A 21152-nucleotide genomic window follows, 5' to 3' on the forward strand; every position below is an offset into this window, starting at 1 on the left:
GTTGCAGCGACATCGTGTGGAAGGCCGTTCCAGTCTTTGGCTGAGCGAGGAAAGAATGATGCAGCAAACGTTGTGGTATGAGTCTGTGGACGGGAAACTTGCAGGGGATGACCAAGGCGGAGTGAAATGCGTGCAGGAGGGCTAATGTAGGGTGGAATACGCAATGAGCTGTAAAAAACTTCGTCTCCAGGGTGATGCCGTGAGGCATTAAATCTCGTTTAGGAAAAAAAGGGTGGGGGGGGGGGTCAACTGGGTCGAAATGGTGATATTAAGGTGGTCAACTGGGCCCGCACAATCAACGAATATGCCTAGCCCTCCCTTCCCTCCCCCTCTTTATTTTTGGCATAATTTACTACAAGTGAGCGATCTTTCCCAGCGGGCGGATGACCAGCGAATCGCAGTGACCCAGCGAATGGAATTGTGTCACCGCACAGCTTCTGTCATCTGAGGGATGACCTCGTCCCGTGCTCACAGTCGCGTGAAGCGAGACGTATGCGAAGACATTCCCGTCGGACACGCAGACGGAAGTTATCTCCAAGCCCTGAAACCAAGTAGAGCTACTTCATAATAGACGCCTTACAGTCTAGCTGCATGGGCTGCATGGGTATGCCTATATTTTAAATGGAACAATGAGGACAACTCTATCGAGCCTATTTTTAAGGCGGAAGCCTTTAATGCCTCATCGTTGTAAGCAGGAGCTGTCGACAGAAATGTCATGCTTTTCAATTGGTCGAAACGGTCGTGACGTCACAGTGCGCCAATTTCAAACGGGGCCAATTGTACTTTGGCTACTAACCATGCAACTAATCAAAGGGATCGTATAGTGATGTTCTAAGTAAGACCAGATAAATAAATAAAACCGAGTAGGAAATTGGCCGAGCTTGGGAATCGAACCCCGGTCTCAGGAGTGCGAGTCGAGCACGCTACCACTCCGCCATGCCAGCTCGATGGTTTGGAATAAACAAAGGTGCGTCTAGTGCATACGGTCTTTTCGTTCACTCCCATCTTCCTCCCTTCCCGTTACGGCGAGGTTTAGGTGTCCACCGAGAGATGAGAGACAAATACATTTCCTTTCCTCAAATACAGTTTTCATTTTCTTCGTTACGGCCCCTCTTTCTTCTTTCACTCACACTTCCTACCTTCCTGTACGGTGCGGATCAGGTGTCCACCGAGATGACAGAGAATTACAGCGCCATTTCCTTTCCTCAAAAAGCGTTGCGTTCAAAGGGCAATGCATCGCGCCGAACGGGTGGTGGCGTTCCTTGGACTCCGTGGCAGCGCTACAACACGCTGTCGCGTTCCACTCCTAAAGGCATTAAAGGTGCACTGAAGAGGATTCTGAACATGTCTTTTTGCCGCGGGAACTTGATGTACACGTTCCCAGCATTCTTAGGAGCTGCGACTTATTGCCCTGTGTGGCCGATTTCCTCAATTAAATCTAATTAACGTCCGGCTCCCGCCTTTTTTTTTTGAATTCGGCCTCATACGATGGGCGGAGTCTACAAACGCGTCGAGTGCCTTTCAGTCAGCTCTGTGGAGGCTTTGCTTTGGCTTTATTTTGTTTTTTAAGTTTCCGTGAATAAGTAGTTGCATTCGTAGATAATATAGCCGCAAAATAAGCCAACAGAAATAAAATTACGCGCGGACTATTTGCTTTCGCCAATGACTTGACTGAAGTGAATGAAAACCGCGAAAATAATCGAACTAATTTCTATTACTCTTTCTGGACACGCAGGATACAATAATTTGATAAATCCGCGACATAGTTGTGGTTCATAGAGCGTATCACTAAAAAAAAAACAAGCCCGAAGCAGCCGGACTATGTTTTCTCCTCGTCTGCTGCCATAGGAGTGATGCGCCCTACCGCGGTGGCTTCGGCCTGCTCCGAGGAAGCGCTCGCCTCGCTTCTTTTACTTGTCGGTTGTTGGTGCACGCGGTCCTTACTCCCAGAAGGTCCTGTGTGCCCCACTTCCTACTTTTGCTATCCTGCGACATCCTTGGATCTACACTTTTTCGTGTGATCTGTGGGACGCCATCGCGTTTTGTTGCGAGTGTTGTTCGGTTCGCGAGTGATATTTTCGCGATGCCGGACGTTTGTGCGGTGAGGTTGTGCCCTCATCGGACTAAGAAAAATTGGCACAAGGGCCTACGTTTGTTCGCCTTGCCGAAGGACGAACCGCGACGTAGTGCATGGCTACGTTGCGCGGGGCTCGATAACACCGAGACGCTACCAAAGTGTGTCCGCTTCTGCTCTGAACACTTCGAGATAAGCGCTTTCCATCGGCCCGACGTGAGTCACTCTCGCCTGCGTTGGAACGCTATGCCCACGCTTCGACTTCCCGTCGTCGATGGAACCGAGCAACAAGCCCCGAAGCGCCAAAGAGTACTGGTAAGTATTTCTATGAATTAATTTTCTTAGCATGGCTCGACAGTGTCGTTCTGTAGGATCGCCGACTCGAACATGCGTCAGGCTGAAGATATAGTTTGTTCTAAAAGTTACGTGGCTGTATCATGACGCGAATGGTCATCATTTGCAGAAGCGAAAGAAGTAACAGTGTTCCGTGCTTCGCGTTCGTAAGTGTGGGGTCGGCTAAATAAGCTTAGAAACTTTGATATACAGCTTGTTCGGCAATTTTACGCGCGCCGTACAATGCTTCCGCCGGCTAAAACGGTGCATTGTTCGCGCTCAAATTTCGCGCAGACATGGCGTTTGGTTGTAAATGCTGTGATTCACGATGCCGTGCATCCGATAGAAACTAATCAAGTTCCCAAATCGGTGTATTTATAGTGAAGGCATGGAATGTAGAGCAATCCTGAAATGCTATGTTGCACCACCTCCAGCTTTGTAAACCGAAGTGACTGATCGGCCTTTGTACAACCATCTTTCAGAGCAAGGATCTTCAACCAGATCCCTCTGAGGCAAGGCTTTCAACAGCTGCAGCCAGCAGTGGTCCGTACCAGGACAATGGTTCTGTCGAACACAGCACTAGATCTGAAGCTGTCTGTAAGTCCTTATTGCATTTCGTCCATTCTGTGTGGATGAATATTTGTTTCCCTACAGTGACGCCAGCTGCGACTTCTCCTGGCCGTGTCACAGAGGAGCCCTTGCTGCTTCCACCCTTCGTCCCGGCCACATGCAGCAGTGATCCACTTGACTGCACATCTCCACAGGGTGACAGGCTAGACTCTGACTCCAGCTACTCTCCAACCTACCATGACGATACCGAAAGGTGGGCTCTTCACAGCTGCATGGGTTTTGGGCCTAACAGTTGGCACTATTCTGATTCCAGTGAGTCATCCGCAGAGAGTACACCGGCCCCCCCAGAAGAAGAACGGCAGTTCTTGGTCTTTGAGAGCTGTCTGAGGGAGCTGTTCCAGACATGCCCAGAGTGCTCGAGGCCTTGTGAAACCACCATTACCACCAAAGGCAGCCTCATCAATGTCATCAGCATCTGTCCTCTGGAGCATGTCCGGACGTGGAACAGCCAGCCTGTCATCAATGGAAGGGCAGCAGGAAACCTTCTGCTGTCCAGCCACCTCCTCTTTTCAGGAGCAAATGTAGCTTCCACACTGAGGATGCTGCGCCACATGAATGTGCAGGTCCCAAGTGACCGGACCTTCTACAACTATCAGGATGCCCTCCTTTTTCCTGCGATAGAAAAGGTGACCAACAAACCATACTGATATATTTACCCCAGCTTGACCAGATGTTTTCAAAAAAGTTCAATTCTCGTTAGCCAGAAGGCAGAAATGAAGTTCAGATTAAACGAACACACTTCTCCTGACATCACTTTTTTGTTGTTTTGTAGTAACTACCGCTGCAGTAGTGCACAATCAAACTAAGTTGTAATTTTACACTGGGCTAGTCAAGAAATGGGATAACATTTGAACAGATCTGGCTACAAGAACAAGCTGAACTCATGGACCAGTTGAACAACCAAGAGGTTGATGTCACCGGTGATGGACGATTTGACTCCCCTGGGTTTTCTGCCAAGTTCCTGACATACACCACGCATGTTGAGCAGATCAACAGAATTCTTCACTCGGTCCAGGTCCAGCTGGGGGAGGTCAGTAGACACGTCTGTGGAAAGTTGTTGCAGTAATTCAGTGATAAATATTTATGTAAGCCGTTGGTATGTAGAGTGGAAATACAGGAATGTAATGTTTGAAACCCGTCTTCATGCAGTCGGAGCAGGCAATGGCCAGCGTGAACATGGAGAAGGAAGGCCTAATCAAGCAGCTGGAATTCTTCAAGGAGAAATGTATGGCATGCCACAAAGGTTTATATGGTAGACAATTTATCGTTATCCCACCGACAATGCATAACACAGGTATCAAGATCCGGTCTCTCACAACTGACCGTCACCCTGCCATACGAAAGCACATGCAGACCCGTGAACCCAAGATCAAGCACTACTTTGACATTTGGCACATCTCAAAAGGTAAGAAAGTTGAGAGCATGATTGAAAAGATGCTTGCTTGCACAGAATGTGCTGCAGGCTTCCCTGATATGCCTTTTTAAAATTAAGGTGTCAAGAAAAAGCTAGCTGCGGCAAGCAAGCGGGCTGGATGCAAGGAGCTGGACCTCTGGATTCAGTCAACTACCAACCACATGTACTGGGCAGCCCGCGCTGGAGGGGGCAATGCAGAGCTGGTCGTCGACGTCTGGCGGAGTATGAAAAATCACGTCATCAACCAGCACTCTGGACATGGTGGACTGTACCCAAGGTGTCTCCACAGCGACATGCCAGAGGAGACAAGAGTTTGGATGGACCCTAGTGAGTTGTTTTTGCCCTTGTCTAAAGAACTTGTTTTAAAGCATACCTTTTCCTCAAGAGTCCCAGGCATACGAGCAATTCAAGCACATCACTGAGGACAAGCGTCTCCTCAAGGATATCACACAGATGTCCCCCCATGGCCAAACGTTTGCTCTGGAGGCATTCCACAGCATCTTGATTGACTTCGCGCCAAAGTCTATGGCATTTTCTCCAGCAGGGATGCTCGCAAGGTAATATTATATTGTAGTTCTGTCCTCTGTCTAGAGGCAGTTGGTTTATTCCAAGAGTCAGCACGTAACCACATCCACGTACTCCAGATCATTAGGCAGCATTGCCATCCGATGCGATATCCTCAACTTACAGGACGCAGCTTGCCATCCTCCACTTCAATGAAAATGCAGACCGGTCCCAGGCGAAGACAAAGGAAGGCAATTCACGCTGGATGATGAAGACTACCAAGGCGCGAAAAGGCCATCACACAGTGTGCCCCATCAAAACAGCTACCACTTACAGTAAGTATTATGCTTCATCCCAAATGAGTGACTTGAGGGGAGCCTTTTGGAATGAAGTAATGTGAAGATTTCATTTCCAGAGTATGTCGGAAAGCTTGTAAAAGAAGTTATCAGCAGCAGCGAGCTTTGGCAATCTCTCTCTGATGCATCAGAGGCCAACACAAGTACTTTCCCAGCACCAATGACCTCGGCCTTCACAAGGCCTTCTCTTCAGGACCTTGTGGAAGCAAGGAGGTCCCGCTTCAGCCTGGGTCCCCAGTGAGGCTAGACCAAACAAGGTGAGGGCGACAACATCCAGCGTGTTTGAAAGTCTGAACTGACCAAGATGTGTGTTCCCCCTTCTGCTGCACCAGAGGCCGACATAGCATCTTCGTGGCAGGGCTCGGAATCCTACTTTGCAAGTGTAATGAGGACCAATGGCTGCCAATGACATCACTCACACTGTGTCCCATGCAAACACTTCCAAGTTTCAGTGAGTAACATGTGTAACTTCTGCATGAATGACATTCGGGGCGTATTTTCGAACAATATCATGCTCCAATTTCCCTTCCAGAGCGCACCTGAAAGTTTGAGAAGGAAGTTATGAGCAGCGCCAAGAGTCAGCGATCCTTCTCTGATGCATCAGAAGCCAGCATAAGTGCTTTCCCAGCACCAACGATCGGCTTTCGCCAAGGTGAGGGCGACAACATCCAGCGTGTTTGAAACTCTGAACTGTCAGACGAGCTGCAAGATGTGTGTTCCCCCTTCTGCTGCACCAGAGGCCGACATAGCATCTTCGTGGCAGGGCTCGGAATCCTACTTTGCAAGTGTAATGAGGACCAATGGCTGCCAACATCACTCACACTGTGTCCCATGCAAACACTTCCAAGTTTCAGTGAGTAACATGTGTAACTTCTGCATGAATGACATTCGGGGCGTATTTTCGAACAATATCATGCGCCAATTTCCTTTCCAGAGCGCACCTGAAAGTTTGAGAAGGAAGTTATGAGCAGCGCCAAGAGTCAGCGATCCTTCTCTGATGCATCAGAAGCCAGCATAAGTGCTTTCCCAGCACCAACGATCGGCTTTCGCCAAGGTGAGGGCGACAACATCCAGCGTGTTTGAAACTCTGAACTGTCTGATGAGCTGCAAGATGCGTGTTCCCCCTTCTGCTGCACCAGAGGCCGACATAGCATCTTCGTGGCAGGGCTCGGAATCCTACTTTGCAAGTGTAATGAGGACCAATGGCTGCCAATGACATCACTCACACTGTGTCCCATGCAAACACTTCCAACTTTCAGTGAGTAACATGTGTAACTTCTGCATGAATGACATTCGGGGCGTATTTTCGAACAATATCATGCGCCAATTTCCTTTCCAGAGCGCACCTGAAAGTTTGACAAGGAAGTTATGAGCAGCGCCAAGAGTCAGCGATCCTTCTCTGATGCATCAGAAGCCAGCATAAGTGCTTTCCCAGCACCAACGATCGGCTTTCGCCAAGGTGAGGGGGACAACATCCAGCGTGTTTGAAAGTCTGAACTGTCTGACGAGCAGCAAGATGTGCGTTTCCCCTTTACTGTAACGGAGGTCGACATGAACGTCTTGTCAGCACATACTTTTACAAGTTTCTTGCATGCAGGTCCAACCAGCTACAGATTCCCAGGTTCCTGTCTACCCGGCCCCAGATTGTATGGACATGCCAAGACACGTATCCTTTGTTGAATGGTCACCTTGGCAACCAACATCTTTTGCAGAAAAATGACTGGTTCAGCCAGATCACACAGATTTTTCTCTCGGAAGAACCTGCCTGCTAGAGAGCGCGTATCCCAGTTGGCGGATAGGGATGCTCTTATCACAGTCTGGCCGTTCTCCTCTGCAATTTGTGCAGTCACTTGCAAGACACTTTTAGCAGGAATAAACTTTGATTCAGTGCACCTGCAGTTACATTCCCCTTGACTGGCAGAGGAGCAATTGAGGCAAGTGTGATAAGAGTGGTGCTTGCACCCGCGGACCAAAAGGCATTCAGATTTGAGCAGGATCCCGGCCACCTACCAAGTGCCGGAAGGATTCTGCAGATACATCTAAGCAAGTCAATAAACTATTTTACAACTGCTATTCTGAGTGGCTTTGTGCATCTTTTCGTACTTTACCGCATGGCTGAAATACAGAGCTATACATTATGCTGCAAAAGAGCAATGGAGCCACCTAACTTACTGATTTTGAAACGCTGCTAGGCAAATACATTTCCTGCGATTCAGTTGTGTATGGCAGTTTGATGAGCTGCAGAACAAAATTTTGTGAAGATGTGGAAGGTTCACACCTTGTTGGTTCATGTATCAGCAGGTTAGTTGAAGTCTGAAAGTTTTGGTCCACCACCACAGTTCTGTAAGCCTTTTAAACCAACTCTTATAGAGCAGTTGAATTACAAATAAGTCTTTGCTACACGGAGACTGAATAAGCTTAGTACATTCCAAAAAAAAGTGGTCTGGATGAATTACAATGTGCAAAAGCTCTGATGCACTGCAAGCAAAAATGTGGTATGAGGTGATCCAGTTCTTTATCCTGCCAGTGGAAAGCTGAAATCCCATGTTCGGGTGCGTAGGATGCCTACCTTTGGACGATTTACAAGGACTGTGGGTCGGCACACTCACTCGTGAGTGCACTCTTATCACCTCACTCGCGTCTGTGAGCATGAGTGGTCATGATTGGAGGCAAATGCCGCGTGACAGTGAAGTTTGTTGCATGTGCTTATTTTTTTTCTGTTGATAGCTGAGGGAATTACATATTCACTGCCGAAGGCGCTCGAGGTAGCATAAGGCACCATACCGGTGTCTATTTACAAATGACGCAGAGGATTACGCTGGCGCGAGAATGGAAATATTTCGTTGTTGTTCACCTTACTAGTTCACCGTTGGCATGGGCGCAGGCTCGCGGGTGCAGTGAACCGATACGAGTTGTGTCCGATCCTTTTATCGAATTTCGCATTACCACAGCTAGAAAGGCAGATGTCTGTTGACATGCCTCCTACACGGCTCGAGCTCTGTACACAGAGTTCCAATGCTTGCTGCTGAAACCACGACTGTCAACTTCTCAGCAATAACTAGCGTAAGGTGGGATCTCGAGTACTGCAGTGGACGCTTCGTTTTTTTTTTCTATGGCCGGCCGTGTGCACTGTAGAGCTCTGCTCGGGCCATAATTTTTTTTATTGGGCCAGACCCATGCAATGAGCCTGATCTACTTGGCCTAGCTCTTCAACCACACAAGCGAAGCTTGTTCGGTTGAGTGAGTGGTCATGAGTTTGGGTGACGGGTTGTGAATGTGAGTGAACATTAGTGCGAGTGTGTGAGAGGACGTGAATGAGTGCTTGTGAATGCGAGTGGACATGAGTGTAAGTGAGTGCAAGTGGCCGTGAGTGTGAGTGTAGTTGAGCAACCTCTCATGGTGCTGAGGTATGACAAGGACGAGCTTGTCCTTGCCTGTCAGGCAGAGACTTTGTCTATACTACTACACAGACACTGAATAAACTAAGCACATTCCCAAAAATGGTCTGCATGCAATCTGTAAATGCTGTGACGCATTGGAAGCAAAAATGAGGTGCGAAATGGTTCACTATTTTTCAATATATTTCAATGGTTCAATATATTTACAAATAGGGAAGAACAGCTGCGAGCGGCACCGAGAACACAGTCCGAACTTCGTTGTCTTCTACTCTTCCCACGCTCTTGGTCATCGTCTACCCACTTCAGGACCCCCGGCTGCTGAAACGCCGTCTCGGCGTTAGGGCGGCGACGTGTGAGCGTCGTGATAAGGTTTAAGGCGACAGACGTGGACGATGTCGGTGGTGGCGCCAGAGGACGATGGCGAGGTTTCAAGGGGAGCAATTTCATAGTTCACGTCGGTAACACGGCACACGACACGGTAAGGGCCACGGTAGTGCGAAAGGAGCTTCTCGGAGAGACCGACGCTGCGAGAGGGCGTCCAGAGAAGGACGAGTGATCCTGGGGTAAATTCGACGGCCTGGTGATGGCGGTCGTAGGCTGACTTCTGGGAAACTTGAGAGGCTTGGAGCCTACTACGTGCTATTTGGCGCGCCAGCGTGGCCTGGGAGATGGCGTCCCGAGCGTAAGCAGTGGTGGGGGCTGAAGAAGGCGGCATGAGTGTGTCCAAAGGCAAGGTGGGATGCCTACCAAACAAAAGGTAGAAAGGAGAATAGCCTGTTCTGTCATGAAGGGAAGAGTTATATGCAAATGTCACATAAGGCAAGGCTGCGTCCCAATCTCGGTGGTCTGGCGATATGTACATGGCTAACATGTCGGTGAGCGTGCGGTTGAACCTTTCCGTAAGCCCATTGGTAAGCTGTCGCGAGCTGGTGCTGCGTGTCACACGAACGAAGAATGTCGTGAACTACTCTGGATAGAAAATGACCGCGGTCGGTGAGCAGTTGACGAGGGGCGCCGTGGTGAAGGGTGACGTCTTGCAGAAGAAAATCGGTGACATCGGTAGCGCAGCTGGACGGCAAAGCACGCGTGATGGCGTACCGAGTCGTATAATCAGTTGCGACAGCGATCCACTTGTTGCCGGAGAGGGACGTGTTGGAAAAGGGCCAAGAAGGTCGAGGCCAACACGGTGAAAAGGTTCCGGAGGTATGTCGATGGGTTGCAGAAGACCGGCAGGCAAAGTGGAGGGCCTTTTCCGACGTTGACACAGGTCGCAAGTGGCCACGTAACGCTTGACGGAACGATAGAGAGCAGGCCAAAAGAAGCGGTGCCGCACCCGAGCGTACGTGTGGGACACGCCAAGGTGACCGGCTGTCGGCAGATCGTGCAGTTCTTCCAGGACAGAAGAGCGTAGACGTTGGGGTATCACGAGCAGGAGCGGAGGGCCATCGGAGCGTAGGTTTCGGCGATACAAAATGCCGTTCTGGAGCACATAAAGGTTCAGAGACGGAGATCGGTTTGCAGAACGGATGCCATCAAAGATAGGTCGTAAAGATGAGTCGTGGCGCTGTTCGTTGGCAATATCGGCAAGATCAGAGATAGCTAAGAGGCAGGGCAGGGTCTCTGCGTCCTCTAGGTCAGGTGGTTCCACAGGGTATCGATAAACATTCAGCGTCCTGGTGATGGCGCCCTGACTTGTACACGACGGAGTATGAGTATTCTTGGAGGCGCAATGCCCAGCGACCAAGGCGACCGGTGGGATTTTTTAGTGAAGACAGCCAACAGAGAGCATGGCGATCAGTGACAACAGCGAATGAAGGGCCGAACAGGTAGGGTCTGAATTTAGCTACTGCCCAGACAAGGGCAAGACACTCACGCTCAGTAATGGTGTAATTTTGCTCTGCGGCTGAAAGTAGGCGGCTGGCATAAGCGATGACTCGATCTTGACCCTGTTGACGTTGGGCTAGGACGGCGCCGATGCCATATCCGGAGGCGTCGGTGCGAACCTCTGTGGGAGACGACGGGTCAAAATGTGCTAAGATGGGCGGAGTGGTCAGCAAATGGACGAGGGATGAAAATGAGTTCTCTTGAGCAGGGCCCCAGGTAAAGGGGGTGTCGTTCTTCAGAAGATCGGTGAGGGGACGAGCGATGCCGGCGAAATCTTTGATAAAATGGTGAAAATACGAGCACAAGCCGACAAAGCTGCGCACATCTTTCGACGACCTTGGAAGAGGAAAGTCCTTCACAGCTTGAATTTTGATGGGATCTGGGCGTACACCAGAAGCGTCAACGAGGTGTCCGAGAATAGTGAGTTGGCGACAACCGAACTTCCATTTCGATGAGTTCAGCTGAAGTCTGGCGTTACGAAACACTGTCAGAATATTGGAGAGGCGCTCGAGGTGCGTGGAAAAAGTAGGCGAGAAAACCACAACATCGTCTAGGTAACAGAGGCAGGTGGACCATTTAAAGCCATGAAGAAGGGAGTCCATCATTCGTTCGAAGGTAGCCGGGGCGTTACAGAGGCCGAGCGGCATGACTTTAAACTGGTATAAGCCATCAGGCATCACGAAGGCGGTCTTCTCGCGGTCCTTTTCATCAACGGCAATTTGCCAGTACCCCGATCGAAGATCAATTGAAGAGAAATATTTGGCGCCGTGGAGGCAATCTAAGGCATCATCGATCCTTGGGAGTGGATATACGTCTTTTTTTGTGATGCGGTTGAGGTGCCGATAATCAACGCAGAAGCGCCAGCTGCCGTCCTTTTTCACCAGGACGACTGGTGAAGCCCAAGGACTTGACGAGGGCTCGATGATGTCTTTTGCGAGCATCTTGTCCACCTCTTGATTTATGACGGTGCGTTCGGCGCTGGACACTCGGTACGTACGTCTGCGGAGAGGAGCGGAATCACCGGTGTTTATGTGATGCGTCACCACAGAGGTCCGAGCCAAAACACGGCTATCAAAGTCGAAGATGTCGCGGAAAGATGATAAGAGGCACCTAATATCGCGAGCTTGCATCAGCGGTAGGTCAGAAGCGATCATGTCAGGGTAGTCGTCCGTTGGGTTCACTGTTGATGGGGCTGCAGGCAACCGGCATTGCTGAGTGGAAGGTAAGCAGCTGTCCACCACTGATATCACACATTCGGCAGCAGGGCACAGCGTGGCGAGTGAGATGCCTTGCGGGAGCGGTTGGATGGATGAACCAAAGTTCAGGACAGGAAGGTACGCGCGGTTGGCCGACAATGTAAATACAATGTGTGGAAGCGCAATGCTGCGCGTCAGGGCGACGTCAAGTTCCGCAGTGACTACGTAGTGACCATCAGGTACAGGGGAACAGATGAGAAAGAAATGTAAGTTGCGGCTTGAGGCGGTAGACGAACAAAGTTGACAGCACAAAGACTGTATAACTGGGGACGGCGACTCAGCAGAAAGAGGAAGGTCAAGCTGAACAACATTAGTGGCGCAGTCAATGAGGGCTGAATGCTCAGACAGGAAGTCGAGGCCAAGAATGACTTCATGAGGGCACTGGTCTAGAACAGAGAACAGAATGGATGTATGGCGGCCGGATATGGTCACACGGGCTGTGCATAGTCCAACAACATGAGGCGTTCCGCCGTCGGCAACGCGGAGAACGGCTTTGGGTGCAGGGGTCAGTACTTTTCGGAGGCGGCGTCGTAGGGCTGAACTCATGACGGATACGTGCGCGCCTGTATCGATCAGGGCTCTCACAGGCACTCCATCGACATGAATGGCGAGCAAATTATGGTGTGCACGAAGGGCTAATCGAGGATTTTGGGACTGGGGCTGTACTGCAGCATAACCTCCAGACACTGCAGCGTCTAGTTTTCCGCTTGCGAGCGTCCGTAGGGGCCAGGAGAGGAGCGACGGCATTGGGGCGAACGAGACTGTCGACGCAGGGGGGACGGGGAGCGGCTGGAGCGGGGAATCTGGCCGTCGACTGTAGCACCGTGCTGGGCTTGAGGGGGCGTGTAGTGGCTGGGCTGTTCGTCGTCGCGATGGGAGCTGAGAGGACGGTATGTGCTGCGACGGGACCAATAATTTCGACAGTGGCGGGAGATGTGGCCAATGCGGTGGCAATGGAAACAAATGGGCCTGTCGTCGGTTGTCCGCCAGTCGTTAGGGTTTCGGCGACGTGGAGTGAAGTACGAAGGTCGTCCAGGAGCAATCGCAGTGATTTCGGGTGGTGGTGAAGACCGTACAGGGCTGACGGGCTGGAAACCAAGGTTTGCAAACTCTTGGCGGACGACAGCTTGTACCAGAGAGATGGTAGGCAAGCGGTTGTCGCCATCATGTAGATGCAGGGGGGCAGGGGACATAGCTTCGAGCTCGCGTCGGATGATGCGGGTCACATTTTCTGGGGGCGCTGAAGTTTCCCTGTGTCGCAGGTCTTCACATGAAGAAGTCGCAGCCGTGTTGGGGAGGCGTGTGTACGGCTGGCTAATACGCCTGCTTTTGGCTTCCTCGAAGCGTCGACATTCCTTAATAATTCCGTCGACTGTAGTGCAGTTCTTGTATACGAGCAAGTTGAAGGCATCGTCGGCGATTCCCTTCAACACGTGGCCGACTTTGTCAGACTCGGGCATGTTGGCGTCAACTTTGTGACAGAGGGCCAGCACATCTTGAATGTACGACACATAGGACTCCGTAGATGTTTGAGCTCGGGAGGCGAGGTCCTTCTTAGCAGCAAGTGTTCGGCCGAGCGGCGGTCCAAACAATTCGCGGAGTTTCTCTTTGCACACGTCCCAGCTGGTTAGATGGTCTTCGTGGGTCTCATACCAGACCCGGGCAGTGTCTTTTAGGTAGAATATTACATTTGCGAGCATAAGGGTCGGATCCCAGCGGTTGTAGGTACTCACTCGCTCGTACATGTTGATCCAGTCGTCGACGTCAGTGTTGTCGGTACCAGAAAATGTCCCAGGGTCACAAGGGGGAGAAAGAACGAGTGATGTCATGGCCGGGGCTGAGGTTTGCTGGGAGGCGTCTTGGGTCATGATGAGGGAAGGCAACTGGCGGCCGCTGCGGAGCTCCGTCGTTGGTAGACGTAGGGGAAAGCCGCACCTCCACCAAATATGTTGCGGGAGAGAATATATTTACAAATAGGAAAGAACAGCTGCTAGCGGCACCGAGAACACAGTCCGAACTTCGTTGTCGTCTTCTACTCTTCCCACGCTCTTGGTCGTCGTCGTCGTCTACCCGCTTTAAGGAGTTGCAAGCTGAAAACCTACATGGTTTTCACCAGGATATTTTGCCCTTATTGCCTTCACCATGCAGGCGGGCAGTGGCCTTCTGTTGTGGCGCCCAAGCCGCCCCCACAGCCAGAGCACACACTGCCTGTAGGCAGCAAACCGGTAGTGCCTGAAACAATGCCAATGATTAGATGTAGCAAGCAGTACACAGGATGAAGTTGATCAGATGCGCATCCAAGTCGGGAGGGGACAGAATGTTCTGACCCCTAGCCGCCTCCTAATTTTTTTAATTCAGCCAGAAGAGTGCCTGTTCTGCATATTTACTCATTTGAACCAAAAACAATTATTCCTGTAACTACACTAAACAATGGTGACTTGAGTAAGCATGCACACCAAGGTTGAGGCCCAATGTTCACTCTTTTCTAGATGTCTCAAGCTGACCTCCCTTGTTGTTGCTAGTGGCTCTTTATTGATAATAAAAAAAATAACAATGGAAGCTAACGATGTTGCTAGCCGCGGCATCTGCCATCCAAACCTGAGCTGCGGCTAGCGAGAATAAAAGGACAGGGAGAGGGAAAGAAAGGGGGGAGCGATAGTAAGAAAGGATAGGTGTTGGGCGGCAATATACACTATGTACAATTCCATATATGGGAACCAAGTTCTACAACTCTGCTAAATGCTCCAAAAGCACACTTTTCATCACACTTACTAGTATTTATGTTATCACTGCAACTAAGGAAATTTATATATATAGGTGCCAGAAGCCCACTTCTGATAGGACAATCTCCTTTGAAATTTCGAATTGGCTCAGCAGTTGCTGCCAACTGCAATAAAGATAAATTTAAACCAGCCAAAATCCCGACGTACCTGAACCCGGACATGTATTAGACTAGCAGTCAATAAGGTCTGCCTTATTTTCAGCCGTTCCTGAAACTGTAAATAAGGTTCCTTTTTCTGAAAATGACAGCATGTAAGGTAAAAAAAGGTTCCATGCTTCTTATGCTATATAGCTCGTAATCTAATTCCTGAAAGGAGAATGAGTCTGTCTCCTGCACAGTAATGGGCTTTGTCAGTGCAAACTATCCTGATCCCATTTGTTTGCGCAGTGGACAGCTGCAGTCTTTTGCAGTGGTTATGGCCATAGCACACCGTGATTCCGCACTGTATACGAAGTATTAGGCATTCTCTGTCGTTTTTTTTAAATAGAACAGCACCGCATGCGTATGCGCTTTAGATCGCACTGTGGTCAATAAACGTAGTTGCAAGAGCTAGCACCGGTAGCGTTATTACGCAATCCGTGAAGCTTGCAGTTGTACTTACTCGTTCGCGGTGTCGCCCATGCCTGGCTGCCGGTAATGCCGCATGTTTAAATATGCAAGCTGCAGCACACCCTCGTCCAGGCAAAGATACCCGAACTCGGGGTGCGCTGTGATGCAGTTGTGTCCCGGCTGCTTTTTAACGGCGGCCGGGCATTCCCGGCAGCAGACGTTCTCGATGGCTGTCGGCATGGCAGCGCAGCCGTCGCACTGGCACCTTCGCAGAAAACGGATGTCAGCGATGCGTGCCACGAGCATAATAGAGTTCATATCACTCACCAGTCCACGTTTCCCACTCGTTGCCAGCCGTCCTCGGAGCCATCGGCGTCCGAGTCTTCGTCCGTGGTACGGCCGGACGGATGGCCACTGCTGCTATCTTCGGCCGTATCGCGCAAAGGCGTACTATCGTAAGAGATGGTGCCTAAATCTGCCGTCCGCCGAAGAATCTCTCTTTCAAGCTCTGTGAGATCGTCGATGTCCATCTCATCGGCTTACAAAAACACAAATGGCTGAACGTAGTTCGGCCAACAACGTGCGCATTTTCAAAAAGTCACTCCGCGTATTACTACGTATTACTCCGCCGATGACGGAGCGGCAAGCCTCCACGGAACTGGCTGAAAGGCACTCGACGCGCTGGTAGACTCCTCCCATCGTATGAGGCCGAATTCAAAAAAAAAAGGCGGGAGCCGGACGTTAATTAGATTTAATTGAGGAAATCGGCCACACAGGGCAATAAGTCGCAGCTCCTAAGAATGCTGGGAACGTGTACATCAAGTTCCCGCGGCAAAAAGACATGTTCAGAATCCTCTTCAGTGCACCTTTAAAGGCATAGCTTAAGCGTCATTAATGAGCAGTTAATTAATGCACCAACAAAATGTGCAGTGAACAATCGCGTAGCAGAATGCAGCACTCAGGCTTTCGCCTTTCACCACTTTAGGCGCTAAAGTTCCTCGTAATGTTCTCATAAATCTGGGAGCTGCGTCTTTCGCCATTCTTTTGAGAATCGTTCGTCGCTAAATGAAGCTTTAGTCGCCGAGAGACTTGGAATTGAAGTTTGAATACAAGCAGCATAAGTATTCGGCCCAATATTGGACACATATAAAGGTCGGTCCTACAAAGGACCAATCCATTTTCAATATTGGGCCAATTACTTAAGTGGCGATCCCAGGCAACTTCTTTCTTTCTTTCTTTCTTTCTTTCTTTCTTTCTTTCTTTCTTTCTTTCTTTCTTTCTTTCTTTCTTTCTTTCTTTCTTTCTTTCTTTCTTTCTTTCTTTCTTTCTTTCTTTCTTTCTTTCTTTCTTTCTTTCTTTCTTTCTTTCTTTCATTCTTTCTTTCTTTCTTTCTTTCTTTCTTTCTCTCTTTCTTTCTTTCTTTCTTTCTTTCTTTCTTTCTTTCTTTCTTTCTTTCTTTCTTTCTCTCTCTCTCTTTCTTTCTTTCTTTCTTTCTCTCTCTTTCTTTCTTTCTCTTTTTCTTTCATTCTTTTTATTTGTTGCTTAGACGTTTGCCGAAGAAGGGGCTGAGGCTAAAGGCACAATGTTGCCTGACAGGGCCTCAACCCCCTACTACATGACAAACATACAAATTACAAATTATAAAAGTCCGGCGGGCCGGTACAAAATAGTATCATTGATAAAGAAAAAAAAATCAAAGAAAAGTAGGCACAAAAGTAAGCGTTATACAGAGGAAAATACATACGAAAGAAAATACATACAGAGGAAAATACATACACACTAAGCAAAAAAAAGACAGAAGCGCTTGACAAAAATTTGCATCATAAATGTACAATGAGTATATAAATAAGAAACTTCGTTTCACACTCGTGACGTGGGCCGTGACCACGTTACTCGGCTTTCCTTGAGAAGATCGAAATTCCTTGGGGAACTCGTCGAGCTAAAAATCGGCCCACAATCGCAGCTTATGTCGGGACAAGTCATCATGAAAACAAAAGACGCGGATTGAGCGTGCGAATTCCGGTATGCTACAATATAATATGAGCGTGTCCCTTACAAAAATTTTGTTTAGAAAGTCTGTACACTTTCCATAGACTTCTGTCTATGAAGTCTGTAGACTCGCTATGGACAAATCCTTGAGAACAGGCACTACAAATGCTCTAGAGAGTCTATAGACAACCTATCGATTTGTGGTCATACACTTTTCGTAGACTTTTGTCTATGGCAATATATAGACTATGAATAGACAAAGAGAAATATCTATAGGAAGGCAGTGGATGGAGTCTATAAGAAGTCTATAGACTGTATATGGATAATTTTTATAGGGGCCGGTATGATACAATCTTTTTCGTCCTATTCTATCCGATATTTGGGATCTGCCGTCTGGCAGGTTGAATCCGGTGATAGCGAGAGCGCATTGCGCATAAATGATCGAGGGGCAAAAAATAATCAGAGTGAAATCCGACAGAGTGTATTAACTTGAACCCGACAACTCTTGCTTAAAACTTTGCTTTGAAGACAGCACTCTTTTGTAAATAAATAAATAAATAAATAAATAAATAAATAAATAAATAAATAAATAAATAAATAAATAAATAAATAAATAAATAAATAAATAAATAAATAAATAAATAAAACTTCAATAAAATCATTATGTCATCCCGCCTCTCCGTGGATACCAAAGCACCGTATCACCACGCAATAATAGAAATATCAGTAATAAGGCCAGCCATTAGAGGCAGAGATACGCACTAACCTGTGCGCGCTTGAGATCTGCATGGTAGTCATGTGCGCTCAGCAATGTTTGTTAAGGCGTTGCGTCTCCTAATTACGCATAGAGTTTTTCAGTGCATGCAAGCACATCAGCTTAGTATAAATACAGGCTGGATACCTGAGAAGGGCTGCTTTATCACCTAGCGCACACTCTTTCATAAAAGGGAGTGCCCCTAGAGGACTTTTTACTCCCTTTTTACTCTTTTTCTGTTCAGAATGTATGACCTTCCTGAGATGCATTTCGATGCGTTTACACCCATTCTTAACGACAAGGCACGAGTAGTTCTGTGCACTGCCAGTATGGAGAAGATCCGCTGTATGACATATTTTCCTGGTAGCTACAACTTCCTGTTGAGGGCCTACAAACTGTGAGACATCATCATCATCATCATCATCAGCCTGACTCTGCCCACTGCAGCACAAAGGCCTCTTTCACATCTCTCCAATTAACCCTGTCCTGTGCCAGCTGCGGCCACCCTATCCCCGCAAACTTCTTAATCTCATCCTCCCGCCTAACCTCCTGCCTCCTCCCTACTGCTGCTGTAAATTGTTAGAAAGTTCTATCCAACACTGTCGTAGCTATAAAATCTCCCTTCGCGGCTCAGAGCAACGCAAGACAGATGCAAATATCTTAGACTTAAGCTATTTTAAAATATTTTTATAGGCGCAACAGGTTTGTCTCAAGATTCATACATGAAAGCTCCCAGCTATATGTCCTCCCGTTTAGATCATTCTTTAAAGGTTCAAGAATACCAGTGCCGTATAAATGTCTTTAAAAACGCATTTTTTCCCAGAACAGTGCATGACTGGAATAAATTGCCGGAAGATGTTGTCTTAGCCCCGCAATCTTCTCTTGAAAGTGCTCTGTCGCGACTTTTGTTGAATTACCCTTTTTTTGCGTCTTTCTTGCTTTCATGATTCTTTTGTTATAAGTTGGCTCAGTATTGGAATGCGTTGTATTTTTATTGTTTTTTTGTTTGTTTGTTTGTTTTGTACACAGTGTCATTTGCATGACAATATATACTTTGCAACTGTATCCCCCCTACAAAAATGTCCTCAACGGGCGCTGTAGGTACCTGAATAAATAAACAAATAAATAAATATAATGCAGCGCAAAGCAGTGGAGCACGTGACCGCGCTGTCTAGAGCCCAGCCGGCTTCACTCTCTCTCTCTCTCCTCTTTCCCCCTTTCTTGTGGCTCATCGAGCCTGCAGCTTTACAAGCGACGCTGGCCTCCACTCCAGGGTAGCGCTAAAGGGCGTGGCACCGTCCACGATACCCGCTAGCACCGCGAAGGGAGGCTAACGACCGCCAAATCGCCAACAACACAGGCAGAGAGAGAGAAAAAAGACAGAGAAAACAAAAAGGTGGCGAACGCGAGGACAGGCGGCCAATTGTGTGTGGATACTTATTTGCCCCTCGCTTGGCTACACTGTCACAGGAGGAGCTGGAAGCCAGGGCGACGCACAAACCCGTGTGGCGCGGCGTATCCGTCGGTCTGCGTTCGCGCGAATGCATTCGCGCCATGGGCACGACTAGAGTCGTGCAGGTTCGGGAGCCAGGATAGCAACCAAATGATTCGTCATTTACTCTGGGGATGTGTTGTTATCTTTTAGATTACGCTCTAGAGTGCTTGCAGCCGAAAGAACTGTTTAAACCCCCTCGCTCGAACTCAGTTGCAATTAGTAGTGGTGGTTTTTTAAAATAATAGTTAAAAGGAAGGAAAAGATTTGTGCTAGCCCCATCGCTACCGGAAGCACCTGAGCTGGGGCAGCGGAAATAGAGGGATAGCAGACAGACTGGAGAAATGAATTGAATGAGGTGAGGGGACAGCCAGAAAGGATAGTGGAGAGAGAGGTACTATATAGAAGTATTCTGTTTACACAATAACAATCTGAGACGTTTTTCAGGCAAGATGGTGTCTGCTATAGAGTGCGCCTGCGGGATATTGTTGGTTACAGTAAAATAAAGGTAATAATGGTTATGAAGAAACGTAAGGCGCCAAAAATTTCTCCCTCACAGTGGACGCCCGAACCTCACCGCCACAGGTGTGATGGAGGGAGAGAGAAATGATTGTGTAGCGCAGGATTCTGGGTTTATTTCGACTACTTTTTTTTTTAACGTGCACTGACGCCGCACAGCACACGGGCGTTTTTTTTTTTTTAATGCGAATAGGTTATATAGCTTATCGGCAACGAAATCCGGCGTCGGCATTGACCAGCAACAGTAGTTTCAAAAATCCCAGATGGCGTTACCGTATCAAAGAAGAATGAAATTCCCAGAGATGTGGGAATCGAACCCAGGACTTTCAGTCTGCGAGACCAGCACGCAACGCATAGGCCACAAAACCGGGTTTTCTCCTCGTCAAACAAAGGTGAACCTGGTATACGCATTGCCTTGCAACTATGTAATAATTGATAAGTGTACCATTAGATCTGGAAAATAACTAAATAAAAATAATAAAGTAATGAAAACAAAATAGAAATAAAAAGGTTGCTTTTGCACTCAAGGCTTGTAAGTAGTCTTAAGTGCTGTCCGTAGTTTTTTATTTTAGCTCTATCGAATTGCGACCGCCACAGCCGGGATTCAATGCTGCGACCTTGGATCCTGCAGCCGAACACCATATCGACTGAGCCACCGTAGCGGAGGCAACAAGGAGGCCTTGCTCAGTTACGCAATGCTAAATTTTCACAAAACTATAGTGCTCGTGATGGATGCGAAACGTGAGAAACCATTTCGTGGTTTAAGCCCTAAAATTCAACTTGTCACGGGACCATAACAACATAGTAGCTTTCTGAAGGTTGGAAATGTACTATGTGGGATGTACATAACCAATACGATGCATCCACCTGGAATGCGCGCAATTTTTGACCAGTTACTGATGTATGGCATCTACAAGCTGTCATTTTCTCTTCAAACCCTCCACGCATTCGGCCGGTGGCTTCCGATTCCCCTTGCTGGCTCTCATCGAGAACGACCGAGCTGCTCTCGCCTGCAGATGCAGTCGTGCCTGAAACTTGCTTTAGTGAGTATTTAATAGTAAAGGTGATGACTGTAGTCAGGCAAATTAAGCAGTTGGTTCATTTTCAAACTGCGCGAAATATTGACAATTCAGGAAGATACAAACAAAGAGCACATAGAGAAGTGAACCATCTGGCCTGTCAACAGACGCGCGCACCTTGGAGTAAGAACGAAAGGAG

The 21152-nt window shown here is 48.4% G+C and overlaps 3 protein-coding genes across 8 annotated transcripts in view; 1 reads left to right on the forward strand and 2 right to left on the reverse strand.

The window, feature by feature from the left end:
• Positions 1 to 21152, reverse strand: part of LOC149332507 (BTB/POZ domain-containing protein 3-like) — a 71691-nt gene that overhangs the window by 17394 nt on the left and 33145 nt on the right. The window lies entirely within an intron of this gene.
• LOC149332508 (uncharacterized) lies at positions 1713 to 7384 on the forward strand. 6 transcript variants are annotated; one of them, XM_089558113.1, is made up of 16 exons: positions 1713 to 2389; positions 2890 to 3004; positions 3062 to 3230; positions 3291 to 3663; positions 3894 to 4067; positions 4187 to 4442; positions 4530 to 4778; positions 4837 to 5008; positions 5142 to 5290; positions 5371 to 5568; positions 5644 to 5762; positions 5844 to 5963; positions 6049 to 6365; positions 6451 to 6569; positions 6651 to 6770; positions 6909 to 7384. In XM_089558113.1, the coding sequence occupies exons 1-10, from the start codon at positions 2084 to 2086 to the stop codon at positions 5550 to 5552; spliced, it is 2145 nt and encodes a 714-aa protein (XP_089414239.1). In that variant the 5' UTR covers positions 1713 to 2083; the 3' UTR covers positions 5553 to 5568; positions 5644 to 5762; positions 5844 to 5963; positions 6049 to 6365; positions 6451 to 6569; positions 6651 to 6770; positions 6909 to 7384. The 6 variants fall into 6 exon arrangements, with proteins under 6 accessions (XP_089414239.1, XP_089414238.1, XP_089414235.1 ...); XM_089558112.1 differs by having other exon boundaries at positions 6451 to 6829; XM_089558109.1 differs by having other exon boundaries at positions 6651 to 7384.
• LOC149332509 (uncharacterized) lies at positions 13836 to 16024 on the reverse strand. The gene is made up of 3 exons (XM_089558115.1): positions 15508 to 16024; positions 15233 to 15445; positions 13836 to 14081 (listed from the first exon to the last, which is right to left on the reverse strand). Exons 1-3 carry the CDS (start codon positions 15708 to 15710, stop codon positions 13925 to 13927), a joined length of 573 nt encoding a protein of 190 aa, XP_089414241.1. The 5' UTR covers positions 15711 to 16024; the 3' UTR covers positions 13836 to 13924.

The sequence above is a fragment of the Amblyomma mixtum genome, chromosome 8, assembly GCF_055824585.1.
Source record: "Amblyomma mixtum isolate Tamu chromosome 8, ASM5582458v1, whole genome shotgun sequence".
Lineage (NCBI taxonomy): Eukaryota > Metazoa > Arthropoda > Arachnida > Ixodida > Ixodidae > Amblyomma > Amblyomma mixtum.

What these genes read in the sequence shown, in the direction of transcription:
- LOC149332508 (XM_089558108.1), top strand. Translation starts at nt 2,084, where the DNA reads ATGCCGGACGTTTGTGCGGTGAGGTTGTGCCCTCATCGGACTAAGAAA. An exon ending in CATTTGGCACATCTCAAAAG is followed by an intron (nt 4,443 to 4,529) that starts GTAAGAAAGTTG and finishes TTTAAAATTAAG; the next exon opens with GTGTCAAGAAAAAGCTAGCT. An exon ending in AAGAGTTTGGATGGACCCTA is followed by an intron (nt 4,779 to 4,836) that starts GTGAGTTGTTTT and finishes CTTTTCCTCAAG; the next exon opens with AGTCCCAGGCATACGAGCAA.
- LOC149332509 (XM_089558115.1), bottom strand. Translation starts at nt 15,710, where the DNA reads ATGGACATCGACGATCTCACAGAGCTTGAAAGAGAGATTCTTCGGCGG. An exon ending in CGAGTGGGAAACGTGGACTG is followed by an intron (nt 15,446 to 15,507) that starts GTGAGTGATATG and finishes TTTTCTGCGAAG; the next exon opens with GTGCCAGTGCGACGGCTGCG. An exon ending in ATGGGCGACACCGCGAACGA is followed by an intron (nt 14,082 to 15,232) that starts GTAAGTACAACT and finishes GCATTGTTTCAG; the next exon opens with GCACTACCGGTTTGCTGCCT.